The sequence below is a fragment of the Eucalyptus grandis genome, chromosome 5, assembly GCF_016545825.1.
Source record: "Eucalyptus grandis isolate ANBG69807.140 chromosome 5, ASM1654582v1, whole genome shotgun sequence".
In the NCBI taxonomy this organism is placed as follows: Eukaryota; Viridiplantae; Streptophyta; class Magnoliopsida; order Myrtales; family Myrtaceae; genus Eucalyptus; species Eucalyptus grandis.
In genome coordinates, this window is record NC_052616.1 from 7,706,736 (window position 1) to 7,734,289 (window position 27,554).

General features: G+C 40.8%; 2 protein-coding genes and 2 non-coding genes across 11 annotated transcripts; 1 reads left to right on the forward strand and 3 right to left on the reverse strand.

Annotated features, from left to right (window-relative positions):
- Positions 1–116: 116 nt before the first annotated feature.
- On the reverse strand, positions 117–188 carry TRNAD-GUC. The gene has a single exon. It is a non-coding gene; the product is annotated as a tRNA-Asp (tRNA).
- A 240-nt stretch (positions 189–428) lies between these two features.
- Positions 429–500, forward strand: TRNAD-GUC. Its single transcript has one exon. It is a non-coding gene; the product is annotated as a tRNA-Asp (tRNA).
- A 473-nt stretch (positions 501–973) lies between these two features.
- On the reverse strand, positions 974–7,392 carry LOC104443805 (calcium-binding mitochondrial carrier protein). 3 transcript variants are annotated; one of them, XM_039312384.1, is made up of 10 exons: positions 6,925–7,376; positions 6,054–6,158; positions 4,432–5,744; positions 4,175–4,293; positions 3,871–3,995; positions 3,512–3,611; positions 3,327–3,404; positions 3,129–3,212; positions 1,981–2,066; positions 974–1,854 (listed from the first exon to the last, which is right to left on the reverse strand). In XM_039312384.1, the coding sequence occupies exons 3-10, from the start codon at positions 5,681–5,683 to the stop codon at positions 1,626–1,628; spliced, it is 2,073 nt and encodes a 690-aa protein (XP_039168318.1). In that variant the 5' UTR covers positions 5,684–5,744; positions 6,054–6,158; positions 6,925–7,376; the 3' UTR covers positions 974–1,625. The 3 variants fall into 3 exon arrangements, 2 of the variants coding, with proteins under 2 accessions (XP_039168318.1, XP_018729649.2); XM_018874104.2 differs by having other exon boundaries at positions 4,432–5,738; positions 6,925–7,375; XR_005551052.1 differs by having other exon boundaries at positions 1,791–1,854; positions 1,981–3,212; positions 4,432–5,738; positions 6,925–7,392.
- Positions 7,393–8,780: 1,388 nt separating this feature from the next.
- On the reverse strand, positions 8,781–19,882 carry LOC104446026 (L-type lectin-domain containing receptor kinase IX.1). 6 transcript variants are annotated; one of them, XM_039312388.1, is made up of 11 exons: positions 19,631–19,882; positions 19,486–19,497; positions 19,306–19,342; positions 18,767–18,869; positions 16,934–17,351; positions 16,575–16,674; positions 16,390–16,467; positions 16,147–16,233; positions 13,421–14,943; positions 12,765–13,011; positions 8,781–10,589 (listed from the first exon to the last, which is right to left on the reverse strand). In XM_039312388.1, exon 11 carries the CDS (start codon positions 10,384–10,386, stop codon positions 9,328–9,330), a length of 1,059 nt encoding a protein of 352 aa, XP_039168322.1. In that variant the 5' UTR covers positions 10,387–10,589; positions 12,765–13,011; positions 13,421–14,943; positions 16,147–16,233; positions 16,390–16,467; positions 16,575–16,674; positions 16,934–17,351; positions 18,767–18,869; positions 19,306–19,342; positions 19,486–19,497; positions 19,631–19,882; the 3' UTR covers positions 8,781–9,327. The 6 variants fall into 6 exon arrangements, with proteins under 6 accessions (XP_039168322.1, XP_039168320.1, XP_039168321.1 ...); XM_039312386.1 differs by having other exon boundaries at positions 17,491–18,869; XM_039312387.1 differs by adding an exon at positions 15,891–16,032 and having other exon boundaries at positions 16,934–18,869.
- Between the last annotated feature and the right edge of the window lie 7,672 nt (positions 19,883–27,554).

The window sequence follows — 27,554 nt, forward strand, 5'->3', positions numbered from 1 at the left end:
AGCGCATAGAAACAGGGAAATATGAGAAGTAAATATAATTCCGATGTTGAGTGAGGAAGACAAAAGAAAAAAGAAAGAAAAAAAAAAACAAAGAAAGGAAAAAGAAAAAATGAAGACGCCGTTGCCGGGGATCGAACCCGGGTCACCCGCGTGACAGGCGGGAATACTCATCACTATACTACAACGACCTTGTTGTTCCTAATCTCACCCATTTTTATATATTAAAAAAATTATAATTTATTTTCTCCTAAACTTATCACGAATGTGCACTTTAGCCCTTAAATTTGTTAGCATTTTATATTTTTTCAAACTTATCGCAAATGCGCACTTAAAAATTTTGGGCTAAAGTGCACATTCGTGATAAGTTTAGGAGAAAATAAATTTTAATTTGTTTAATATATAAAAACAGGTGAGGTTAGTGACAAAGGGTCGTTGTAGTATAGTGGTGAGTATTCCCGCCTGTCACGCGGGTGACCCGGGTTCGATCCCCGGCAACGGCGTCTACATTTTTTCTTTTCCCTTTCTTTGTTTTTTTTTCTTTTTTCTTTTGTCTCCCTGGCTCAACATCGGAATTATATTTATTTCTCATATTTCCTGTTTCTATGTGCTCCCCATGGCCATACATTCATCTTGACCTTGTTCTTTGTTTCCATCAAAAAAATCAGATTGGGCCTTTCAAGAGCTATTAGAGCATAGAACCCAATGGATGGTCCTCCAAGTACGGCGTAAGTTTGCCGAGGTTACTTACTTTGGCACTCTTACAATTTAAATTTCCATTTAACTTGAAACTTGTAATATGATGCCCTTTAATTCAACATATACACACTTTTCATAATCTTAGAACCTAGAATACTTCTTTCTTGTACGAAATTTTTGGAGGAAGAGACAGAGATAGCCTCTATCAAGGCCCCAAAAGGATTTGGAGTAGCATTTCAAGTTCAATTTGGAGCAGAATCTTTTCAAAGTTGAACCCTTAAGGAACTCGAAAAATTTAAGGCTCAACAAGTGTCTACATAGAAATTTTTTCATGTAATGTCATCGTCAATGAGATTACATGTTTACATCAAATGAATGACAGACATCTACAAGCTGTGGTTGCACTTGCTTGCGGCAGCCATTAAAAAAATTATTGATGTCAAACTATTTGTTGAACTTGGACAATGAAGCTTCTCGCCAAATTTGGTAAACGAAAATTTAAAATGAAAAATGCTGCTCCCTCTGCCGACAATCTTGGCCTCTACTCTTTTATCATGTACACAAACTGCTTCCGCAAACTGAGCAGCAAATAACTAATGCATCCCCATTCGACTGCTGAACAAAAGGAATTTCACAACCACGATCCGTTCTGGCTATGTTTCACAGGTCAAAAAATGCTGCCCCCACTGGAGAATGATCTCCACCTTTACTCTTCCATAATGTACACAAACAACTTCCGTGAAACCGAGCAGCAAAAAACTAATGCATCCCCATTCGACTGCTGAGCAATAGCAGTTTCTCAACGACAACCCGTTCTGGCTATGTTTCATCAGGTCAAGGCACACGAGGATGCGATCCAAACTTCATACGCACTCATCTGTCATGCCCTTCAACACATTACTCCATTTTAATTCCGTGACCAACTACAACTATCTATTGCTGGAGCAGTTCATGGATGAGGCTGCCGATGGCAGAGAAGATGATGACTGCAGTTCCAAGCTTAACAACGGTGAATGATCTTCTGCACTGTCCTTATAATGATGTCCTTGAGCAGTTTCTTTTGGCTTGTCCAAAGAGAATAGTCTCTTAAAGGACTCATATGATGCAAAGAATAGCGCTCCTTGAGAAATGTACATAATAAGTCTTGGAGTCAATCCCCTGATTATTAAAGTGAACAGGAGGAAATTGGCTCAATACAGTCATCACCTTCCAAACATAGTCAATTATTGCGAGGGAAGATAGTACGGTGTAGGATAACATACTCCTGGATGAAGAAAGCAATACCTGTAGAGGCCTTTCAACCCTTCATGCCGGCCTATTTCTCGAACGGCATGGAAAACATCATTATAGGGACGAATAGAACCAGGTATCTGCAAAGTAACTAGCTTTTGAGAAGCTCATCAGGTTAACTAATAATTCCAACCTGATATGTTACTTTGGATTGAGATTACAGGCTCATGATACTAGCATCAAATCTAACTTTCAACTCTGAAATGAACAAACACTTCAAACCTCACTGCTATATTTTACTGCCCAGGGAAGATGGCAGATTGCTTTAGTAACCTCAAAAATGAATTCCAAATAAGATGTTTTTATCTCCAAATTATCATCCAAAACATGCTTTAGTGAAAGCAATTGATTCAATTCATATGTCGATTGATATGACAGTTTTCTGAAGAAGGCTGTAAAGCCCCATTTACAGATCCAAGCTCATTAGCTTTCATAATCTCAATATCAAGAAAGAAAATTAATTTCTTTTTCATAAGCTGACAAAGAGTTTGAATTATACTGCTATGAAACCCCAAATAAATGGTTGGCATGATTTTGCGTATTTCTTAAAATTGAGGTGAGTCATGTTGATTTACTCTGCATTCCTCTGATTATTAATCAATTGCAGAAATAACTGCCAAATAACAGTGTACATGGTTCAGTGATTCCTAAATAAATGGACAATTACAGAAAACTCAGTTATGGCTGCTGTGAAATAAGAAGAGAGTGGACATGCAGAAGTAAATATTGCATCGATGAGCGGAAGACCCTTGGAAGTACTTAAGTGTAATTTATTTTTAGCTGATTTACAGAAAATGATCATCATAGACAAACAAACCACCATCCCCCAAGTGTATAATTGTCCTTACTTCACAATGCCTTTCTTTTCTTTTTTTCTTTTTTTAACATTTCCACAAAACCAAAGTTTCATGTGTTCATATGTCCAGGTGCTGGTGATTTATACTATCCATTCTATCAAATTGCCGACTCAGAATTCACACAAATGGACAGTCTCCACCTACTTCTCATTTTGTTATCATTTTGTACTGAAAAAAGAAAAGCTGACCATGGAATTGATGAGATCTTCACTTAACATCACCCCTTACTTTGTGTATAGATTGTGTTACATACAGATATACATACGCAATGAAATCCCACCAAACCTGAGTTTGTAATCTTGTCTTCACTACGTCAAAAGGAGTTGAAAATAAAGCCGCAGTAGATCCTGCTAGTCCTCCACAAACAAGCTGCACAAGTTGTAATATAAACACCCACTTCAGCCAAGAATAAAAATAATATGCTGAGGAGCAAATTAATCCATGGACTCAAAAAGGAAAACGGGAGGCAGGCAGACAACCAACCGTCTGCAAGGTGTTCAGTTGAGCACCGGGTGGGAGTGAGGAAAGCGTCCACATCTTTAGATTCTCATAAACATAGAACTGCAAGTGGTGTAAGACAAGATTAAGTATTTACTTGCCAAAGAAAATGACGATTACAAGCCACAACAACAAAAGAAACCCATAATCTCGTGCATCCCCATATCTACCTTGACCACTGAGTGGGGAATATTTCTACAGAGCACAGCTCCCCAACCAGCATATAAAGAAGGCATACCACCTCTTGTGATTATTCCAACCAACGCATTCCTGCAAAAACAAAATGTAAAAGTAAATAGCATGGCAAATGAACTACTTAATTAAACAAAATATGCTCTCAAAACATGCTTGACAACCAAGGATAAAGGAGCCAGGGGATTATTTTATGAGGCTGCTCCAGAGAAACATCTCAAGGAGATGCAGGACTCTGATCATAGGAAGAAATATGTGAAATCCATCACAACCTCCAACCTTCTGACTTTGACATGTAAAATAAGGAGATTATGGTAATGGGATTACACTAGAATACCAGCAGTTATGATAGTGAGAGCCCACTTGCATCTGCTGCTTTATGCGTTCACTAGGAGTGTAGACAAAAGAGGTAGCAATGCTTGCACAACCACCTGCAATACAATGTGTGATGGAGTAATACTCCTGCATAAAGAAGTAGATCAGATATCAGGAAAACAGACACTATTCAGTTGGGTCCATTCAAAACCTTGCCAAGGCTAGAAGGGGGCATCAAAACCTTGCCCACATTTAACGTAGCAAAAAGAGAAACACCAGAAAAGTCGAGAAAGAGAGTTTAGAAAGCAAAATGACAAAAAATCTACCTTGGGGAAAAGAGGAAGTAAAGCGCCTTTTACCGACTCGTATGTGAAAGTATAAATTGCAGAAATTGGACCTGAAGATGCAATTTTGCTTGAGATACCTCGATATAGTCCAGTTAGACCTGGAAAATGAGACAAACATTGACCGATTTTCACCGGCTATTTAGCAATATAATACAAACAGGCAAACCCTTGTGGCAACAAGCGAAAGAAATTTTAAATGACACTGTTGAGATCATCTTGAATCTAATGAAGCATACCTCTCTCAGAAACAATTGATTTTCCAATATAGCAAAGAGACTTCTGCTCTGCACGGTAAGACTGAATGACAGTTTTGATTGTATCTACTGGGTGAAGACAAAGGCTGACAAAGATGCCACTAAATGCCCCAGCAAATGCATGTTCTTCCTTGGCAACAGCAGCCTGAGGCTTATCATGTCCCAGACAGTGTATCTTCATGGTATGCTCTTCCTGGGCAGGACGATGATTGTCCTCTTCCTTTCTTTCAGGAAAGAATTCAATACCGTTAGTGCTCTCATAGTCAAGTTTGCATTCACCTTTTTCAGATGCTACAAATTTTAGATGATGATCTGCATGAAGTGTAGAAGATGCAGCTTTTGAGATACAGCTGTCTGCCTCAATATTGGCCACTTTGAGGTAATAATCCGAAAGCAATAAGGTGCTTTCCTTCTTGTCCAAGATCAATTTTGCGTTGTTATCCACTGGCAAATCCTTGGATTGGATAGAGGGGGTGTAAGAATCAGCATTTCCACTATCTATGAAGCTTTTGGGGCCTTTATCTCGTGACATAAGATCTTGCGGTGGAGTAACTATTTCTCCACAAAAGTATTTACCAGCTTTTTCACTATCAGATATAGCAGTCTTGAAAGGATGTTTGGCCTCAGCAGGTATCAATTCATTCATCCAGCCATAAATAAGTCCCAGTCCAGATGAGATCCCCAAACACGAAATCCCTTTTCCATCCCTAGGTCCATTAAGCAAATTGGTCATATCCCCAGTAAAATTCCGTACCGGTGATTGATACTGCCCAGTGCTCTCCCTGTTAAGTTTAAGCACTGATGTTCTGTTAGTTATCCTAAGGATGTCTAGGTACAGTTGCCGCATCTCTGTTAAGTTGATGTCAGAATGATTACATTTAGGCAAAGTAGATGTACAGCCATTTTGTTGCAATTTCACATTATGCAAGATATCTTCCTTCTCGCCAGAGACTTTGTAACTTAAGTTCGTTTTTTGTTGTAAAACTGCAAGAGAACGACTTGTATAGTCCCATGCATGGCCAAATGCTGAGATGAGTTCAGAAGTGCTCAGTATTTCAGATGATTTGGACTTGCAATCAGCCTTTTCCTGCTGAAAAGTTTCAGCATGTGCAGGGACACCCTCTTTGTGGACAAAATCAGCAAACTCAAAGGTTGCCTGCTCAACTCTGTTACATTGGTACTGGATTGAAGGTTGACTCCTTCTAGGTGTTTTGCTGGTCTGACTTGTAGACATTCTCAAATCCCCCTCCAAGAGGCAGATACTGCAGCAATAACTCGGAGAGGCAAAACTGCAACTTAAAGAATTAACCATCACCTTATTTGATCCATTGGAAACTAATAGTAAATGCAAATAAACCTATGCACACTGTTATGCCTCTTGTCCTGATTTTGATGGGATTCTCACGCTATGATTCTCAAGGCTACATAGGGACTAATAAATTCCTTGGACTTGATAAACTTAAGTATATCTCAGTAATAGCAGTGGATAGCATACCTAATATATTGATTTCTGATCAAGGTACTGAACCGATGAATTTAAACTCAGCATGTTAGAACTATAAGAAGCTAAAGGTACAAAGAGGTATATTTTGGAGTATTTTTACCATAAGACGTAAATTATCAGTCAAAGCCTTCCCGTTGTTGCGTTACATCTGCCAACACTCCCTCCAATCGAAAAGAACCAGAGCAAGCAGCTTAATGATGGACTCCTGCTGGGGTTTTAAGGAAGAAAATAATTACACTTTTACGATAATAAACGAACAGGAAATCATGAATAAGATGCTGGCTGCCCCAAAAGCCATCATAAGAAACTAAACACATGTCAAAAACAAGTTTGGAACACAACAACTTTTGAGCTCTAAGTTCACTAATTCCAACTAGTTGACCCAATCGATCCCAGATTTTGCTCAGCATAGCGAGGCCATATTACGCCATTCCTGATTATTCCATAGTCCACAATCCACACCAAAGCTCTATTTTTTCATCATAGAAACTACTGAATCCTGGGCACTTCTACCGTATATGGCGTGTACCCTACAACATTACTACGTGCCCTTATTAAGCACAAGAACCTCGTAACACAATCTTAAAATTGTCGTATGACAGTTACGCAGCTAGCTGTAAACGAGTCTTATGTACCTCAGAAATCCCAATGAGTCACCCGCACCTTCGAATTCTCCATTGCCATAGTGGTCAAAGAAGCACAATTCATTTAAAAAAAAAAAAAGCTATGGCGGGCGAACGTATTGAGTCTCAAATCGACGACAGAACGTGCGAACCGAATGCAAAGTCATGGGCTTGAGGAAACCACTTTCCTCTTCTTACTCGCTAATTTTCCGGGCAAAAAAAAAAAAGAAGAGAAATTTGAAATCAAATGCATCATCATTCAAAAAACCCAGAAGGGAAAAAGAATGAAATACACAGGAAATGGTGAGCAAAGCAAGCAATGCAGAAGAATCGGAGAATCCAAAGAACCTGAACAAGCTCGAACCGTCACGAGCCGAAACGGGCGCCTCCGCAGCTCGGCGATTCATTTCCCTTCTTCCCCCCGAGAAGAATCAGAGAGCTGGGGGGGACTGTTGCTGTAAAATCAGGGTTTAAGGAGCGTGGGTTTATGTAGAAACCTGGGATTACGCTCTGCGACAGCGCGAACTCGAAAGATGGCTGCGGCGTGCCGGAAATTGCTGGGAAGATTCGTGTGTTGGCGCGACTACCGTATGGATTTGGCCCCGCGCGGCGAGGAGATTCGATCCGATGCGCCTGACTGCGGCTTCATCGAGCATCTGGCACGACGAACGATTGGAAAAATCCGAACTTTTCCTCCATAGGGTGGGGTGGGAGCTTCCTCGGTCGTACGACATATAAGCAAAATTGGAGTGACACTTACAAAGGAAAAATTGTTTTTCAATTCAAATTCAATGTAGTCGAGCCACGATGTCGAGGGCCTCCTTGAGAACATGGAAAATAAGGAGGAAAGAGGATCTAAAGGGTAAGATCGAGCTATTCGTGTTGAGAAAACGTTGTAACGTCCTGAATTCAATTTATTCTCGGGTCCAATTATGAGGAAATATTCCGTTACCAATTTATTAGTCTTGCCCGTGTGGATGCCAAGCTGTCTTTGACAAGATCTGGACATGAAATTAGTTTGATATGGAGGAATTCGATCTATAAAATACCATTTGACAATTTACAGATTGTCCATGATGCTTTCGGACATGGAAAGGGACTGAGGGCAAAGGCCCAGAAAAGCTTGACTAGAACAATCGGGCCAACTCATTGGCTGGTGCCCAGAAGGCAGCGAAATCCTCCTCGTCCTCGAGTCTTGTCGCGAGGCAGCTCGGATCATCACTTGTCCAAAGGCAAGATCGAACTGACATGGGGAATGAGATACAACATTACTCAGGCTTTGGCCTCGACGTTGCTCTTCTTGTTCACGACGCTGGAACAATGCATGACGGGCTGGGATGGCAAAATGACCATTGACCCTTATTATAACTCATATTCATTTTGCTGGGTCAAATACGGGTCGTTTAAAATTTAACATATGGGTCTACTAAAACAAAGCTGACAAAATATTTAGGGATTACTATACCATCAAAAAATTGCAGCATTACTATACCATATATTATTTTTAGGGTTTAGAATTGAGTAATCTAACTCACATGTTGTGCGCATTTGGGTCATTTGACATTTCATCGTAAATATAAGTTTTGTCATCCTTCCTTGACAGATGATTGCCAATTCCTAGAAAAGTAATGTTGTAGACTCCATTTTATTGGAAATGTTAAGGGATAATGAAGTCGCAATCACTCAAATTCTTTACTGGTTTTACAACTGAGTATCTCAGCTCTTTTTATCTTTTTTGTGCAATTAAGTATTCTCAACTTTCTAAATATGGGTCATCAGAGATGTCCCTTACAATTAAGGATGGAAAATGTCAATGTGGATACTAACACTAACGCCATTAAATAGCCATTAATCATCAATATTGACGTCCAGTGTAGCCTTACTAAAACGAGATACTGTATTTTCTGCTAAGTAAGCAAGTTAGGTCACCGATTTTGCTTGACGTGTGCTGAGTAAATGAGTTATGCCAGCAAAATTACATGACATGTGAATTCGTTTAACAAAAGCCACAGGTTGAGCCAAATTTAAAAGATTGAGATACTTGATTGATCAAAAAATAATAAATTGACAGTCGACTTTAGAATGGAGCAAAAATTATTATTACCTGGCATTTGGTTTAGTTCTGACCTTTGAGAAATTCCCACGCAGTAGCTCATTTTGGTAATTGCTTATTTTGCTATCGCACATCATCTACATCATAAGAGTAAAATTCCAATTGCAACCTGAGATTCCTATTGAAATGATCAAATCTAAATAAATATTTTAAGTACCGTACAACATTACCTCCTGTAGTGAATGAGAAAAGGGACAGTACAACAGCTTTTCGAGAATCACCTCTCGGCGATTTTCGGACACATCCCACTTAGTGAGGCACTATATCTAGGGGGTGTCAAAAACCGAACCGAAAACAGTTCGGTTTTCAATTCAGTTCTCACTAAAAACCGAATTTTTTTTATAACCAAACCGAACTAACAAACCGATAAGAGCTTATTTCTTAGAAATATTATAGAAAAAAACCGAAAAAAAAAAAACAAATGCAAAAACTAAAAACTAAAAGTTGAAACCAAAAATCCGAAAAACCGAACCCAATTTCGGTTCGGTTCGGAAGTTTTCCTAACTGTTCGGTTCGGTTTGGTTTTTCAAAAAAACCGAACCGAACCAAACCGTTGACACCCCTAACTATATCTTACGTTTTTTTGTACGGAGCGAGGCATTTGCTCAAACGCATATAGACGAGACGAGACCTTGGGGTCAATTAATGCTGAAACTAGGCATCTGCGTGGGGATTGTGGGAGGCTCTTTCTTGAAGTTCAAAACGTCCATTGCCTCTTCAATGGACGGCCGAGACTCAGCAATGGGATTAGCACACCACAGCCCCACAATCAACAAAACCTCCGCCTGTTTCTTGTTGAAATCCCCGCTGAGCCTCCGGTCCACCACCTTGAGAAAATTGTCGCGCCAGTGCCAGCTCAAGTTCCCGCGCCCGGCCCAGCTCCAGCTCCCATAACGCTTCCAAACCCACGGTACAAGGCCTAGGCCTTGCTTTCCTAGTCTTGAGCCGATTACTTTTATCCCACATACTATTTCCAAAAGGACGACTCCAAAACTGTAGACATCAGATTTCATTGTCGCCTTACTTTCTCGAAAGCATTCCGGAGCCACGTAACCCCATGTTCCCAACAATTCGGTTGTGTTTGGCACTCCAGTGTGGTCAACTAGCCTAGCCAAGCCGAAATCTCCCAATTTCACCACAAACTTTTCATCAAGCATGACATTACTAGATTTGATATCCCTGTGGATCACGCATTGATGACATAGTTTGTGCAGGTAGTGCAGTGCCAAGGCTAATTCCAGAGCGATGTTATACCTGCTTTCCCATGTCAACAAGGGTCTGTCTCCAAACAAATGATCCTCCAAGCTACCTCCTCCAATGAATTCGTAAACCACAATGAATTCATTCACCTCGTGACAATAGCCTATAAGTTGCACCAAGTTTTTGTGCCTAAGTTGGCTTAATGTCCTCACCTCGGATGAAAACTCCTTTTTTGCTCGGGGCGAATCAGGTTTTATTATCTTTACGGCAACCCGTCCGTGAGCATCTCCCCAGTGCCCTTCGTACACGGTCCCAGAACCTCCACTTCCCAGAATCCTGTCATCTGCAAAGGAATCAGTCACGATCTTCAACCATTCAAGGGAGAACGTCTTGGGACTCAGCCTTGCCAAATCTTCAATTAATGCAAACTCCGCTCCATAATTGTCTTCTTCTCCACCTCTCCTGCTTGTCGTAGGTACGTTATTTCCCACTGGCATATTGTTGCTCAGGTAAGGATGGGCGATATGACATATAGAATTAGCAAGAAGCAATTATCACTGCCAATCCAGAGGCAACATCAAGGACAATGTTAAGAAGCCATCCCACGAGGTGCCGTGGCCTGGAGCAAAAATCACGTGAGTGGATGATGCGATTTTCAAATGCAGCTCCTGTGGCGGCTGCATAACCAACACCACCGACTCTGGCAAACATGAATACATCCAAGTCAGCAACTAATTATAATGCTACCCTCAGTAGAATGTCTCATGAAAAACCAAGTATTGTTTTTCGGCCCCAACGAAGAGGGAAGTTTACATGACTTTGATGGCACCACAAAGAAAAACTTATTCCCTGTCCAATTGTCTATGATCACCCGTAAGATCAAATGTTAGCATCAGAAATGTGTGCAGCATTGGAACTTGAGGACCAAATCTCACATAGAAAGGTCAAATGGTTTAGACTCTTTGACACTCTGGTGTCAATAGTCCATGTAGTAATTGTATAATTTAGTGTCCATTATCAGCTTCTAAAAAGACCCAATAACTTCCAAGGCAAGACCTCGCTTCATTGGCCACAATCATATAAATCACCTTATGAATATCGGTGTCATAGGGACAGGAACGGGACAACCCTAACTTAATAAAAATGCCACCCCTGTTCCCTTGCTCAAGTCCATCAATTTTTCAGTATGAATATAGGAAATGCACAAGCAGGAGTTGAAAGAAGGCTAAGAATATGAGTTTGAGAGCTTCAAGGGCACGAGGAATAGAGAGAGTACCTCTGAGGGAGTCAATCCACGGGCTCAAAGTCAAAGGCAGCCTAGCAAACTTGAGGGAGTGATTGAGGAGTGTGGAATTTGCCCGGCACCAGGAGCATGCCACACTAGGCAAACCGAGATTGGTGAATTGACAATGTCGGAGAGATCTTGCTGTAGTTGGCGAGGAAGCTTAGGGTTTGAGAGTGAGTGAGAGAGAGAGAGAGAGAGAGAGAGAGATAGCAAGGTTGACGAGGAAAATTGAGTGGAGGAGAACTGACATAGGGTTTGGGCGAAAGGTTCGGACCGAATCAACTCTATTTTTTAAATATTTTTCTAATTTCTTAAAAATAATAATAAATCCTAAAATAGTAGCAAATCTAGTTATTTTTTAAATTTTTTTAGCTTTTTTCGCTAAGTGATTGGTTTCATTAGATCGGACCGGACCAACCCAATCTGGTCCAGTCCTTGATCCCAAAAACTAGGAACCAGTTCTCCTGGTCCGGTTCTTGGTTCCTAAGTGGGAATGGACTGGACCGGAAACCGATTACCCCTAACGATATCCACCGGATTCCCTGTGGCCTCATTGCAAGGATGCACTTTCCAGAGTATGTAGCTCTGCCGCCAATGTCATTGAGGCTCCGGTTTGGGTGGCTTAGGCTGAGTACATAGCATTCCCCAGAATTAGGGGTGTGCATGGTCCGGGCGGGCGGTTCCCGACCTAGAACCGGAAACGGCCCGCTAAGGACCGGTTCCGAAAAATTGGAACCAGGATCCACCCGGGAACCGGACTGCCGGTCCGGTACGGTTCCCGGGTGGATCCATGGAACCGGTCTCATTGACCACGAGATGAAAATCTTAATTAGTTTCAAATAAAATCCGAGAAATGATATTCTTATATAAAAGGCCAACATTCTGCTATAACCTCGACAAACAAACCTAGAGAAAAAATAAACAAAAGAACTGGGAAAGACCATATTGGAGTTCAAAAACTCACCAGAAGGGAATTTTGTCCGCAAACACTTCGGCAACTCTAAAACTTTCATAAGCTGCAATAGTGAACTACTACTATAAGATATGACAAGGAGTGTGGGCAAGCAATTCAGATTGTCAGCCCCCACAATGTCCATATTAGATATGCTGCGGATACTAGCAGAAAATGTGGGGACATTAGGATGAAACCACATCGTCGATGCCAAGTCATTGTCAAGCCTCTCTATTACCAACAAGCTCCAAGGCCTCATCCTGACTAAAAACCACTACTTGCAGATCTACTGAAAAAGCATTCTAGTCCAAGACGTACCTAACGACATCGCGAGTCAAATTACTTCCTCAAATGCCTATTATACTCGCATCACTTGCATCATCGTAGCAACTTGCTCACTCAATCACAAGGATGGATGAGGCACGCATTTTAAACACTCCATCTGACTCATCGAATTCGGTTTTGGTGGTGCATTCGCTTTCGACAATCGCGTCCAACTACAAACAAGGGAATCGGCAACATCCTGCACGCGCGACAGCAGAGAGCATGACCAAATTCACGCTCTCGACGCGACGAAAACCGAGGAACGAGAAAACAAAAAGAAAAGAAAAACAAACGGGAGGGTTCAGGAGACTCACGGATCGTGGCGTATTCCTCGAGAGGGATGGTCTTCCGGTTGCGCCTCCCTGGCCTCCGACTACCGCGGCAGCGAAGTGAGCGCGAGCGTGAGTGGCAGCGACAGTGAAGAGATCAAGACCACGAGCCTCAGCAAAGCGCCGCGAGCCGGAGTGGCGAGCTGCTTCGCGACGTCCGGCGGCCGGTTTGAGGCGGCTGCTGGACGGAGAAGACGACCGTCAAGGGCGGTTGGTTTGCGGAAGCTCCTGACTGAAAGAACACTTCAACCAAGAAACCGGAGAAACACGGCTGCTAAGTGCTAACGCAATCTAGGTTTGTTTTGTTTTAGTAATTTTTTTTTATATTAAAAATTAATCGGTCCGGTCCGGGCGGGCGGCGGGCGGATCCGCCCGTGGAACCGGGAACCGACCGGTACCCACCGGTTCCCAAAAGTGGAACTGGGAACCGGACCGGTTCCCTCAAGAACTGCCGGTTCCGGGCGGTTCCGGTCTGGTTCCGGGCGGTCCGGGCGGGTACGAGTTCTTTTGCACACCCCTACCAGAATGTCTTAAGAGCCTGACGGTCTCGAGCCAAAGGCTGGGAAATTGAAAGACGTGTTGCTAAAGAGTGTGAAGCCAAAAAGGGTTTGAGCAGAGAGATCATCAAGACTAGTACTTACGTGGATGTGGGTGCTTCAGGCTGATCTCCATGTTTTCCAAAGCTTTCCATACTGGGTGTTCTTGATTTTTGCAGATCTGGTCGCAGCCTGCAAACTCAAAGTGCTGTATGGAGCAGCCTGGGCAGGTTAACATCTTCTTTATTCTCACCGCTCGGCTTTGCTAAAACTGAAAATCTGGTGTGTGCACCAAAGTCCAGTGGCCAAAGCAACCATTGCCGTTGGAAGCACAAATAGGCTCAATGATCGGCGTGTTGCTAAGAAAGACAACAGAATGTGGTTGATGGCCAGCTGTAATGTCTGGTTCACTCTACTGGGTGGTGGATTAAAAACTAATTAAGGACACCATCACACGAAACCAAGTGGATTTATTTTTTTGTACCATAATCCCCCACTATTATAAATATACTGGGTGGTGGATTAAAAATTAATCAAGGACACCATCACACGAAACCAAGTGGATTTATTTTTTTGTACCATAATCCCCCACTATTATAAATAAAATGATATGTCATACGCATCTACTTAGATCAGTAATATTATAATGGTCAAGTCTCCCTATTATCTTATCTCAGTTACTTTAAGGAAGTTTACTTTCTTCTTTCTTTTTTTTTTTTTTTTCAATTTGCCCACTTTCATAATGATTACAAACTTCGCATTTCTTAGTAACACTTTAAATACATCGACTCTATTACTGATTACTGACATTAATTACAGTGGCTTATTAATTTTTCTCTGATTAAATTACCAACTAATTTTAAATTAACAACTTTCATTTGAGTTATTTATTAAGCTCATTTTTCTTTTAACTACAAACTTTTTTTTTTTTAATCTTTATCAACCTTTTTTAACTACATCTTAAATTTACCAACTATCATATGAAATTACTAACTTTAATTTAAGTGAATTATACATCCACTTTTCTCTGAAAGATAATAAATTAAATGGGTTTATGACCAGAGAAGCTTTTCAAAGATAAAAAAATTGGTAACTTAAAAAACAAATAAAAATTTATAACAAACTAAGATAAAAGTAGACCAATTGATAACTCAATTGGAGGGCAATTGTAATTGCTCTAATTGAGGTTGGTAACTTTTAAAATAGCTGGTAATCTAATGGGTTGACGAGCAAGGAAAATAAAAATGGGTAAATTTCTAAAAACAGAAAAATGGACTCTTATAAGTAACTCAAAAGATAATTAATAAGCCAAAACTAGCTGGTAACCAAATAGGAGAAAAGCTAATAAGTTGTGCAAATAAATATTGGTAAGTTCATATAGAAATTGATAAATTTAAGGCATATGTAAGAATCGGTAAGACACTCAGATAAAGATTCGTCAATTCATATAAGAATTGGTAAATTTATAGTGTTGATACAAGATGAAATTAAAATCCGTTAAAACCACCAGGGGATTGCCCTAATGGCCACCCTTCCTAGGGAGGTGGGGAGTTTGATTCTCCATCTTTTTAGAGGGCAGAGGGTGGTGGGGACGTTTAGTTTCAGGTGTGGGGTATAATTTCCACGTTCTGCAAAGAGGTAGAGTGAAATGAGAGTTAGAGTAGGACAAACTAAAAAAAAAAAAATGGTGATAATCTGCAAACTATGAAGAAAAATTAGTAATTTCAAGAAAGTCTTGAGAAGTAACTGCCAAGTTATTGGAAATCAGGTCAATGGCACTAAACCTACCAAATAAAAGTATTTTTTATCTCCAAAACTATTGTCCAAAACATGCATAAGTGACAGCAATTGATTCAGTTCATATTTCAATTGATATAACAATTGAACTATGCAAACCATGAAGAAAAATTAGTAATTTTAAGAAAGTCTTGAGAAGTAACTGCCAAGTTATTGGAAATCAGGTCAACCGGATTATTTTTAACTAATAATTCTCTACACCTACCAAATAAAAGTTATTTTTATTCTCCAAAACTATTGTCCAAAACATGCATAAGTGAAACCAATAGATTCAGTTCATATTTTAATTGATTTAACAAAGTTTTTGAAGGAGGCTGTAAAGCCCCGTTCATAGATCCAAGCTCATACATTAGCTTTAATAATCTCAATAATGAGACTGAAAATTCATTTCTTTTCCATAAGCGGACAAAAAGTTTGAATTAGACTGTTATGGAACCCCGAAATAAACGGTTACTATAGTTTTGCATGTTTCTCAATATTGGGGAGAGTCATGCTGATTTACTCTGCATTCCTCCAATTATTAATCAATTTCGGAAATAACTGCCAAATAACAGCATACGTAGTTCAGTGATGCCTGAATCAATGGATGATAACAGAAAACCCAGTTCTAGCTGGTGTGAAAAAAGAAGAGAGTGGACAAGCAGAAACAAAGTTAACATGGCATCGATAAGAGGAGGACCCTAAATGTAATTTGTTCTAGCTGAAATACAGAAAATGATCATCATAGACTAACAAATCACTATGTCCCCAGTGTATAATTGTTTTTACTTCATCCTACCTTCTTCTCCTACGTTTCCACAAACCCAAAGCTTCATGTGTTCCCATGTTCGAGTGCTGGTGATTTATACTATCCATTCAATTAATTTGCTGACTCAGAATTTGCACAAACAGGACAGTCTCCACCTACTTATCGTTTTGTTCTGGAAAAAAAAATGACCAAGGAATTGATGAAAACTTCACTCAACATCACCCCTTACTTTGAGTATAGATTGTGTTACACATAGGCATATATATGCAATGAAATCCCACCAAACCTGAGTTTGTAATCTTGTCTTCACCAAGTCGATGATAGGAGATGAGAATAAAACTGCAGTAGATCCTGCTAGTCCTCCACAAACAAGCTGCACAAGAGGGAAATTGTAATAAAAAAAAAAAAAAAAAAAAAAAAAAAAAAAAAAAAACCACTTCAGCCAAGAATGACAACCAATATGCTGTGGAGCAAATAGGAATTATCCATGGACTCAAAAAGGAAAGCAGGAGGCAGGCAGACAACCAACCGATTGCAAGGTGTTCAGTTGAGCACCAGACGGGAGCGAGGAAAGTGTCCACATTTTTAGATTCTCATAAACATATAACTGCAAGTGGCGTAAGACAAGTTTAACTATTTACTTTCTGAAGAAAATGAATATCACAAGCCACAACAACAAGAGAAATCCATAATCTCATGCATCCTCATATCTACCTTGATGACTGAGTGGGGAATATTTCTACAGAGCACAGCTCCCCACCCAGCATATAAAGAAGGCAAACCACCTCTTGTGATTATTCCAACCAATGCATTTCTGCAAAAACAAAATGAAAAAGTAAATGGCATGGCAGATGAACTAATTAAACAAACAAAACATGTGCTCAAAACATGCTTGACAACCAAGGATGAAGCAGCAAGGTGACTATTTCATGAGGCTGATACAGAGAAACATCTCAAGGAGATGCAGGAATCTGATCATAGGAAGAAATATCTGAAATCCATCACAACCTCCAACCGACTAACTTTGACATGTAAACTAAGCAGATTATGGTAACAGTATTGCACTAGAATACCAGCAGTTATGATAGTGAGAGCCCACTTGCCTCTGCCGCTTCATGTGTTCACTAGCAGCGTAAACAAAAAGAGGTAGCCATGCTTGCACAACCACCTGCAATACAACGTGTGATGGAGTATTACTCCTGCACAAAGAAGTGGATGAGATATCAGGAAGACAGACACTGTTCAGTTGAGAACATTCAAAACCTTGCCGAGGCAACAAGGGGGCATTCAAAACCCTGCCCACATTTAACGTGGCAAAAAGATTAACACCAGAAAAGTGGAGAAAGAAAGTTTAGAAAGCAAAATGAGGAAAAAACTGCCTTGGGGAAAAGAGGAAGTGCCTTCTACTGAATGATGTGCAAGTATAAATCGCAGAAATTGGACCTGGAGATGCAATTTTGCTCAAGATACCTTGATATAGTCTAGTTAGACCTGGAAAACGAGACAAATATTGACCAATTTTCACCGGCAGCTTAGCAATATAATACAGAAGAGACAAACCTTAGTTGTAATGAGTGAAAGAGGTTCTAAATGACACTGTCAAGATCATTTCAAATCCAATGAAGCATACCTCAGAAACAATCAATTTTCAATATAGCAATGAGATTTCTGCTCTACACGGTAAGACTGAATGACGGTTTTGATTGTATCAACAGGGTGAAGACAAAGGCTGACAAAGATACCACTAAATGCCCCTGCAAATGCATGTTCTTCCTTGGCAACAGCAGCCTGAGGCTTAACATGTCCCAAACAGTGTATCTTCATGTTATGTTCTTCCTGGGTAGGATGAAGATTGTCCTCTTCCTTTCTTTCAGGAAAGAATTCAATGCAATTAGTGCTCTCATAGCAAAGTTCGCATTCACCTTTATCAGATGCTACAAACTTTAAATGATAATCTGCATGAAGGGTAGAAGATGCAGCTTTTGAGATACAGCTGTCTACCTCGATATTGGCAACTTTGAGGTGATAATCTGAAAGCAAAGAGGTGTTTTCCTTCTTGTGCAAGAGCAATTTTGCATTGCTATCCACTCCAGAATCAGCACTATCTATGAAGCTTTTAGGGCCTTTACCTCCTGACTTTAGATTCTGCGGAGGGATAACTATATCTCTAGAAAAGAATTTACCAGCTTTTTCACTATCAGATACAGCAATCTTGAAAGGATGTTTGGCCTCAGCAGTTATCAATTCACTCATCAGCCATAAATAAGTCCCAATCCAGATGAGATCCCCAAACAAGAAATCCCTTTCCATCCTAGGTCCATTAAGCAAATTGGTCATATCCCCACTAAAATTTTGTACCAGTGATTGATACAGCCCAGTGCTCTCCCTGCTATATTTAAGCACTGACGTTCTGTTAGTTATCCTAAGAATGTCTAGGTTTAGTTGCCGTGTCTCTGTTAAGTTGGTGTCAGAATGACTACTTTTAGGCAAAGTAGATGCACTGCCATTTTGTTGCCATTTCACATCATGCAATATATATTCCTTGTTGCCAGAGATTTTATAACTTAAGTTTGGTTTTTGTTGTAAAACTGCGAGAGAACAATTTGTATAGTTCTGTGCATGGCCAAATGCTGAGATGAGCTTAGAAGTGCTCTGTTTTCACATGATTTGGACTTGGGATTTGCTTTTTGCTGCTGCAAAGTTTCAGAATGTGTGGGGACACCCTCTTTGCGGACAAAATCAGCAAACTCAACGGATGCCCACTCAACTTACGTATATCTCGGTAACGGCAGTGGATAGCATACATAATATATTGCTTTCTGATGAAGGTGTCGAATCAAAAACTCAGGATGTTAGAACTAAAAGAAGCTAAAGGTGCAAAGAGGTATACATGGAGTGATTTTTACCATAACATGTAGATTATCAGTCACAGCCTTCCCATTGTGGCATTACATCTTCCAACAGTCCCTCCAATGGAAAAGTACCAGCAAGCAGTTTAACGACGGACTCCTGGAGTTTTAAGGAAGAAAAGAATCACTCTTTTAAGGTAATACATAATTGACAAATGAACAGGTGATTACAAATAAGATGCTGGCTGCCCCTGAAGCCATCATAAGAAACTACCCACGTGTCAAAAAGAAGTTTGGAACCCAGACAACTTAAAGAGCTATAAGTTCATTAATTCCAACTAGTTGACCCAATGGATCCCTGATTTCGCTGAGCATAGTAAGGCCATATGATGCAATTCCCGATTATTCCATACTCCATGATCCACACCGAAGCTCTATTTTCTCATCAAAGAAGCTACTGAGTCACGGGTACTGTTACAGTACACTGGTATTCCATACACATTACTACGTGCCCTTATTAAATACAAGAACATCGTAACACAATCATAAAATTGTTTACGACAGTTACATTGTTAGTTGTAAACAAATCTATGTACCTTAGAAATCCTACTGAGTCACCTACAACTTTGAATTCTGCATTGCCAGAGTGGTCAAAGAAGCACAATTCATTTAGAAAAGTTACTGTGGGTGAATGCACTGAGTCTCAAATCGACGACAGAATGGGCGAACTGAATGCAAAGTCGTGGGCTTTGAGAAAACCAGTTTCCTATTCTTACCCGCTAATTTTCCTGCAAGCAAAGAGAAATTTTCGAAAACGTATACATCATCACTCAAAAACCCAGAAGGGAACAAGTTGAATGAAATCCCTAGGAAATAAATGATAATTAAAGCAATGCAAAAGAATCGGAGAATCCAAAGAACCTGGACAAGCTCGACTACGACCCGACTAGCGCCTCCGCAACTGGCCGATTCATTCCCCTTTTTCCCCGAGAAACTCGGAAAGCTCGGGCCTTTTCCGGGAAGATCAGGGTTTAAGGAGAGTGGGTTTATGTAAAATGCTCGAAGTACTCTCCGGCGACAGGTACGAGAAAGCAATCTACTACCGATTTGTTTGTCTTGTCCACGTGGATGTCGAGGTATCTGTCTTTGACAGGATCCAGATATGAACGTTGTTTCACCTGTAGAAGTCGATCCATGAAATGTCATCTGGCAAAGGTATGGTTTATTAGATTGGAGAATCTAGTAGACGGCAGAGCCCAAAGAAGCTGAATCGAACGACCCGTCCCTGTTGGCCCGGCCTGCCTATTTTTCTACATAAGGGCAAGGCCTCGTCTCCTTCTCTCTAAACCCTATTCTCTAAGACTACGTTTAGTTGTCCAATTTTCTAGTCAAGGTAAGAATGAATAGGATAAGATTTCATATTAGCACAATTGTAGCATTCCACTGTTCGACGTAAAATTAGTGGTGTGTTTGAATTAGAGGCCCGATATTTATAAGGCTAGATTTGGAGAACATACATCACATGTTTGTGGTCTAGATCTAAATAATGTTAAAACTAATATTATCAAAAAGCATCAGACATTCGTGATTAGAATTTTAAGAATGTCGGAATCAGTATTATCAGTGTTATTAGGAGGTCAAATTTTTGTAATCAGAATCTGAATAACGTTAGAATCGACACGGTAAGGACATCAAACATTCGTGGTTATAATCTGAAGAACGTAGAGCCAATTTTTTAAGCATGGTACAAGTGTAATATGATTAGTCTCTTTATCACTTCTATGTGTTTTTATTAAAATGCACGAGGGATACATGTATAGGCATTTTTATAACTGCTGCGAATCAGATTTTGATTCTATTGTACCTTGTTTTCGAAACAAAATCCCAACAGTAGTATTAGAGCTAATCCTTAGACATTTTAATGCTTTTAACTGTTGACTGGTTCATGTTGTTTGTATGATCTTATGATCGATTATTATTTGTAATGAGAATTTTTCAAAGTGGCCTTCAGAATTTTATGTAATATGCATAGCAGGGGTGAAAGAACGTCTGAAGTAAATACGTACCCGATTCACTCGATGAGCTGGAATCGCGAGAAACAATACCGGTGAAGCTCGAAGCTGCTACCAAAAACCACTGGTCTTCTCTTATCCCGGAAGCCAGCCGTTATAACCTTGTCTTCCCTAACTAGCCATGACCAAGATCGTCGGAAACATGTTCCCTTGCTTGAGATTTCGTGTCCAAGTGCCAACGGACGCGGAATTCAGTTGCTACCGACCGAAGAAGCACTCCTCGGACGGCGATGGTGTCTTCGTTCGATCATCAAGGCACGAGCTCGAAACGGTAGTGGGAACGGCTAAGTTTCGGAAGAGAGATCTCGGATGGCTGGGCGGAGGGAAGATCGAGAGGACTGTCAGGAGAGAGGAGATGAACGAGAACGTGTGTCAGAATGTGAAGGCAAGTAAGGAACGGACGGCAAAGAGAAAGGAGAAAAGCAAGGTTTTGGGAAGAAGATTTTCTTGTATTCTCTGTGTCTATCAATGTACAATGCTTTGCCGTTTATATTACAAAGTGTATACACAAAGAAAAAGGCAATGTAATATTCTACAAATCAATCTAATATAAGATTGATTCTCTGTAATCAATCAATTCCCAATATACTTTCAGAATCTTTTGCATATCTTCCAACACTCCCCCTCAAGCTGGTGGCTTGTAGATGTCCAAGACACCTAGCTTGCTCAGTAGATATGCATGTTGTCTTTGACATAGGGCCTTGGTGAATACATCTGCAGATTGTTTAGTAGTTCCAATCCCTCGTCTCGATTATTCCTTCTTGAATCTTCTCCCGAGTGAAATGGCAATCTACTTCTATGTGCTTGGTCCTCTCGTGCATTACAGGATTTGCCGCAAGTTTCAAAGCTGATTCATTGTCGCAAAATAACTTCGTCGGACCTTTTAGGTGTATTCCGAGATCACCAAGTAATCCTCGTATCCACAAATTTCACATGTGGTCTTTGCCATGGCCCCGTGTTCTCGCACTTCGGCTGAAGATAGAGAAACTGTTGCTTGCTTCTTGGTTTTCCACGAAGAAGAGAGTCTCCCAACTTAATGCAAAAATCCAGTTATGGACCTTCGACTCATAGGACACGTTGCATAGTCGCATCACGGTATGCTGTCATTTCCATGTTGCATCTTCTAGATAGAAGTATCCCAGTCCTGGACATCCCTTCAAATACTTCACGACCTTTAGAGCCCCATTCATATGGGATTCCTTTGGTTTGTGCATAAATTGCTAAGATTCTACCGCACATATGATATATCGGGCTGGTCATAGTTAGATAAATCAGTTTTCCAACGAGCTTTTGATAACTCGTCGGATCTGTAATATAGGATCATCACGAGAAATTCCTCCGGTGTCTGCTGTAGTCAATCGATGTTACGCTCGATTGGAATGACAACTGGCTTGCATCCCGATAAACCGGCCTCCAAATAATTTCCAACACAAACTTCCTCGGCGAGAGAAATTCCTTGATGAGATCGGGCGATCTCAATCCCAAGGAAATATTTTGGTGCTCCCAGATCTTTTATATGGAATGTAGTATGTAAATATTTCTTTAGGCTCTTTATTGCAACTTCATCATTCCCATGATAAGAATGTCATCTACATAGATCATCAAGTAAATAGATGACGTACCTTTGGTCCATGTAAATAAGGCATGATCATACTTTGACCGTTTGAAGTTTGCACCGATGAGAGCATTGGCAAATTTAGCATACCATTGTCAGGAAGCTTGTTTTAGCCCATAAAGGGATTTGGAGACGACATACTTTATTCTCCCCTGTCTCCGTAAGCCCCGAGGAATATCCATGTAAATTTCTTCATCTAGATCACCATGAAGAAAAGCGTTATGAACGTCCATTTGGTGCAACGTCCAATCATGGATGGCTGCAACGATAAGAAAGAGCGAACGGTGACATCTTCTTTAGCAACGAAAAGTTTCATGATAGCTCTAAACCTTCTCGTTGCGTATATCCTTGGCTACTAGTCGAGCTTTGTAGCGTTCAATGGATCCATCAGCTCTATACTTTACTTTATAAACCCATTTGCATCCTATGGATTTCCGATTTGAGGGCAAAGGAACTATTTCCCATGTGTGATTATCAGATAAGGCATGTAATTCTGCTTCCATGGCCTTTTGCCACCTTGGATCTATGGATGCCTCATGATAACTAGACGGTTCTTTCTCATCTGATATATGACTAATGCAACATCTATGCTCTGACGAGAGTTTGTCAAAGGAGACATATGAAGATATTGGATAGTGAATACCTGGTCCATTCAGTGAGGCGCGGACATAGTCTTTGGTCCATCTTTGGTGGTTTCGTAGCTCGCCCGAACGACGTGGATGATCCGTTGGTGGTGGAGGTGAGGATACTTCGCAGCATTATTGGTGATTTGTTCGCGAGAATCATATTCATTGTTGATTGGAAGAGCGAGTCTCTTTCCAATATGGCTCTTGAGTTGACATCAATTTGAAGAAGGTGGAATGACTTGTCCCGTGATGCTTTTGCTAGAAAATATTCAGGAGATATATTTTCCTCAATCGAGGAAGGATGAGGACTATTGGAGATATCCAAATCCTCTGGAGATGCTCGAAATGGAAAGATTGTTTCGTGAAATATGATATCCCTGCTCACGAAAAATTCTCCTGTGGATGGATCCAGGACATAATAACCTTTTTGTAAGGTAGGATAACCCATGAAAATGCACCTCCTGGCACGTGGACTCATTTTGTCTCGAGGTCCCATAGTTGCAATATAACAAAGACAACCAAAAACTCGAAGATGATCTATTGTTGGTTTCTTTCCATAAAGTAGCTCAAAGGGTGATTTACCAGCTAATATCCGAGTAGGCATACGGTTGATGAGATAGGCTGCAGTGAGGACACAATCTCCCCAATATATTGCCGGATCCCCTGAAACTTCAAAGCTCATGCAACCTCCAGCAAGTGACGATGCTTACGTTCCACTACTCCATTCTGTTGTGGAGTATAGATGCAAGAGCTTTCATGTAGAATGCCATGAAGCAAGAAAAGTGATCTGCATTTATGACTAAAAAATTCCTTCCCATTGTCGCCAGTATTCGCTGAATCGACTTTCCAAATTGATTTTTAGTCATTGCGATGAACGTTTTCAAATGAGATGGAACTTGAGCTTTTGATTGCATCAGAATATCCATGTAGCCCGAGAATGATCATCCACAATTGTAAGAAAATATCGGGAACCATCACGATGTGTTGTGTGATACGGTCCCCGGACATCCACATGAATCAAAAGAAAGTATAGTAGTGGAACGCTTGGTATGTAAAGGGAAAGATGTGCGAGGTTGTTTTGCAAGAGGACAGATAGGACATTTAGAATATGGAAAATAAATACTATGCCCCATCCTTGAATGTAAAAGAAAGTCTTTATCATTGGCAATCACAATGATAACTTATTGAAAGGAATTGAATTCAAATCTAAATGACTTGGAACACTGGTCCAGAAATATAAACCTTCAGAAAGACTACCCAAGCCCATCAATTTCCCAGATCGAAAGGGCCTGAAAAAACATGTGTCGACATTGAAAAGTATTTGACAGGGAATTTTCTTTGCGGACTTTGGATACGGAAATCAGATTGAACTGAAATTGTGGGACATATAAGACATTTTTCAGGATAATTTGGGAGCTAAGTTGGACAGTTCTGTCTTTGTGACATGAGTAATATTCCCATTTGGGAGTTGTCAAATCGGCGTGTCCAATTTCCTATGCACTTGTGAGAAAAAATTTATATCACAAATGATATGGTCACTTGCTCTGAGTCAACTATCCATGCCTTCTTTGAAATTGAATTAATCGGGCAATGGGATATACACGAGAAATGCTCCTTTATTTCCAATTTCAGCTTTCTGTAATGCATTAAGCTGCTGGTATTGCCCATAAGAAATTGGTCGGTCACTACTTGATCCGGTAGGTCCAATCACTGGTAAGCTCGGAATACCCTTTCTTTTTTTCTTTTTCTCCTGGCTTTCCATGCAATTTCCAACAATTTTCTATGGTATGATGGGGACGTTTGCAATGTTCACAGTATAATTTACCTCTTCCCCTGGAATTTTGTCCGAAATTTCTAACTGATGCGGAATAAAATTGGCCGTCATATGATTTAATCGTGGAATTATCTCCACCGTCCGATGCACCGTATAGATCGACCGCTTGCGGACCGTCGGATCGACGCGCTAAATCCAGATCGTCGGATCTCACGAAATCAGGCCGTCGGATCTCCGCGGAAATCCAGGCCGTCGGATCTCGGAGCGAATCTCCACCGTAGGCGCCTTCCCTTTTAAGGGTTTTGTCCGCATTTGCAAACCCCAGCCCCTCGCGAATTTCTCTCTCCGGGCTAGGGTTCTGCCCGATTCCTTTCCGCGGCGATCTCCGCGAAGAGCGAGGCGACGGCTTCGCCTCCTCGTGCTTGCTCGGTCTTTGTGAGCCGTTGGCTTTCTTCTGGACAGCCGGCTGAAAAATCCCGGCCGAGGGTGGCACGGGATCCATCGCCGGGATCTGCGAACGAAATGTTAGGTATGTTTTCGTTCAATATCAAGAGAAACCGAGTGGATTTCTCCCTCTCTTTGATGGATTTATCTTGCTGAGGGTTTCGGGAGGTCCTCGAGTTTTCTTCCGTGGCCTCGAGCTCGTTCCGGAGCGATGACGGTTTGTTGTAAATCGCTTGTGACGGACATGTTTCCTTGCTTGAGATCTGTTAATTCCGCATGAGACAAAAAAAATTTTGCTCGGTCGAGCTTCCCATACATTTCCTTTATGTTGTCCCACATGGTTTTTGAATCTTCCGTCGGTGGGAGGCTGCTGCGACGTCGGCGAGATTCTTGATCCAGTGCGGATCGGTGATGCACTTTCGCGGTGTCTCGCCCACCTTTCATCCGTCGGAGCAGTACGGTTCCGTCAAGGAAACCGTCTTTATCTTTTGTGACGAGGGCCGCGGAAGTCTTGCGACCATTTGTTGTATTTTTTCGGCCCGGTCGATTGCGGGCTAATTAGACGCAACTACGGGACCGTCGGCGGTTGATACGTGCGAGGATCGCCCTCCCGGTCGACTAGTGATGGCTGCAATCGGAAAAGGTAAAAATCCGGGTGAGAGGTTCGGGTAGGGATTCGTCCCCTGTACCCGACCCATTGAACCAGGTTCCATGACCCGTATTAAAAATCCCGGATGAGGATTTGTTCGAACCCGCTTCTCCAGGACCGTTTATTCGTTACGCCTCGGCGGCTGAGTTTGCCCGCTTGCGGATGGTAGACTCCGTCGGGTTGAACATTGCTCGGTAACTTGTTACCCCGGCAATGATGGATTCGGGCCTTGCCCGACGTACCATGGATAAGGTACCCATTGGTAAGGATGGCCTGAATGGCTGCCCCATATTCCGCCTTTGAGCCGGGTATGTCGCCATTGAGTCTGGATTTGTTCTTTGGGTTGTGGAAACTGCAGTGTCGCATGGATCTGTGGCCTTGTGTCTCTCCTATCGGTGTGACGTCGCCTGTGGAGGGAACGCCGGTTGTCCCAGGGAGCAAATCCTCTGGATTCATGGTAAAGAAAATTCCGTTTCTTCTTCCTTCGTACAGATTCTTTCGTAATCAAGACGTTGATCTGTCTTGCAGCTTCGAAAGCAATCAATTGCGGAAGATGGAGCTTAAAGCATCATGCTCGATACCATGTCAGAATGTGAAGGCAAGTAAGGAACGGACGGCAAAGAGAAAGGAGAAAAGCAAGGTTTTGGGAAGAAGATTTTCTTGTATTCTCTGTGTCTATCAATGTACAATGCTTTGCCGTTTATATTACAAAGTGTATACACAAAGAAAAGGCAATGTAATATTCTACAAATCAATCTAATATAAGATTGATTCTCTGTAATCAATCAATTCCCAATATACTTTCAGAATCTTTTGCATATCTTCCAACAACGTGAGACCGTCTTTTTTTGTGTGTAGAGAGAAGACGAACGGCGAAGATGAGACCGCCTTTGTGTGAGGAGAGCTCCCAAAGATAAACTAGTGCTGAGAGAAGCCTCGTCAATCCACCTCATTGCAATCCTAACAAAGATAACTTAGTAAAGATTGCACGCATTTTATGCTAGAGGGATATGAATAAGGCATAAAACTATCTAAGGATAATTATCCAAAAAATCCTAAATCTTTCAATTTGTGACAATTTTGTTCTAATCTTTTTGTTAATTTAGTAATATAGTTTTTTCGATCAATTTTAGCTGAAAAATACTAACGTGAATATTGGTCATCTTACATGATATTGTCGATGCTAATATAAACAATTTTTGTAATTCTTTTGTTAAAATTTTTAGAATGCCAACACTCAACTATTGAAAAAAAGAAAGAAAAGAGAAAATAGAAAGAAATAAAAATTTAAGAAATTTAAACTTTTTGCAAAAGTTGTTTATGTTAGTGATTTTTGGCTAAAATTAACAGAACAACTATGTTGGCACAAATGAAATGTTTATAATTGAATTGGCGGCCGTACATTAGATTTTGGACTTTTTGGACAATTTTCTAGTCTATCTATATGAGACGACCTTAAGTCCAAGTAGCAATAATATAGGAAAAATCATTCTAAAGAGCAAGATAAATATTTTATGACAACTAGTTTCAAAATATATAAAATGAGATAAATCGATTTCATAAATTGCAGTTTATGTCATTTTATGATGATCTCACGTATCATGCCTTGAAATGTTTCATCGATCTTATAAAATAGGACACATTATTGACAATGCGCATGACCGA

Bases quoted from the DNA above. Each gene is read 5' to 3' on its own strand.
- LOC104443805 (XM_039312384.1), bottom strand. From the start codon at position 5,683: ATGTCTACAAGTCAGACCAGCAAAACACCTAGAAGGAGTCAACCTTCA. The intron at 3,612-3,870 runs GTATTCTAGTGT...TTGTTTTTGCAG, and splicing joins TCTCACTATCATAACTGCTG to GAATGCGTTGGTTGGAATAA. The intron at 3,405-3,511 runs GTAGATATGGGG...CACCACTTGCAG, and splicing joins TTCCCCACTCAGTGGTCAAG to TTCTATGTTTATGAGAATCT.
- LOC104446026 (XM_010059940.3), bottom strand. From the start codon at position 10,386: ATGCCAGTGGGAAATAACGTACCTACGACAAGCAGGAGAGGTGGAGAA.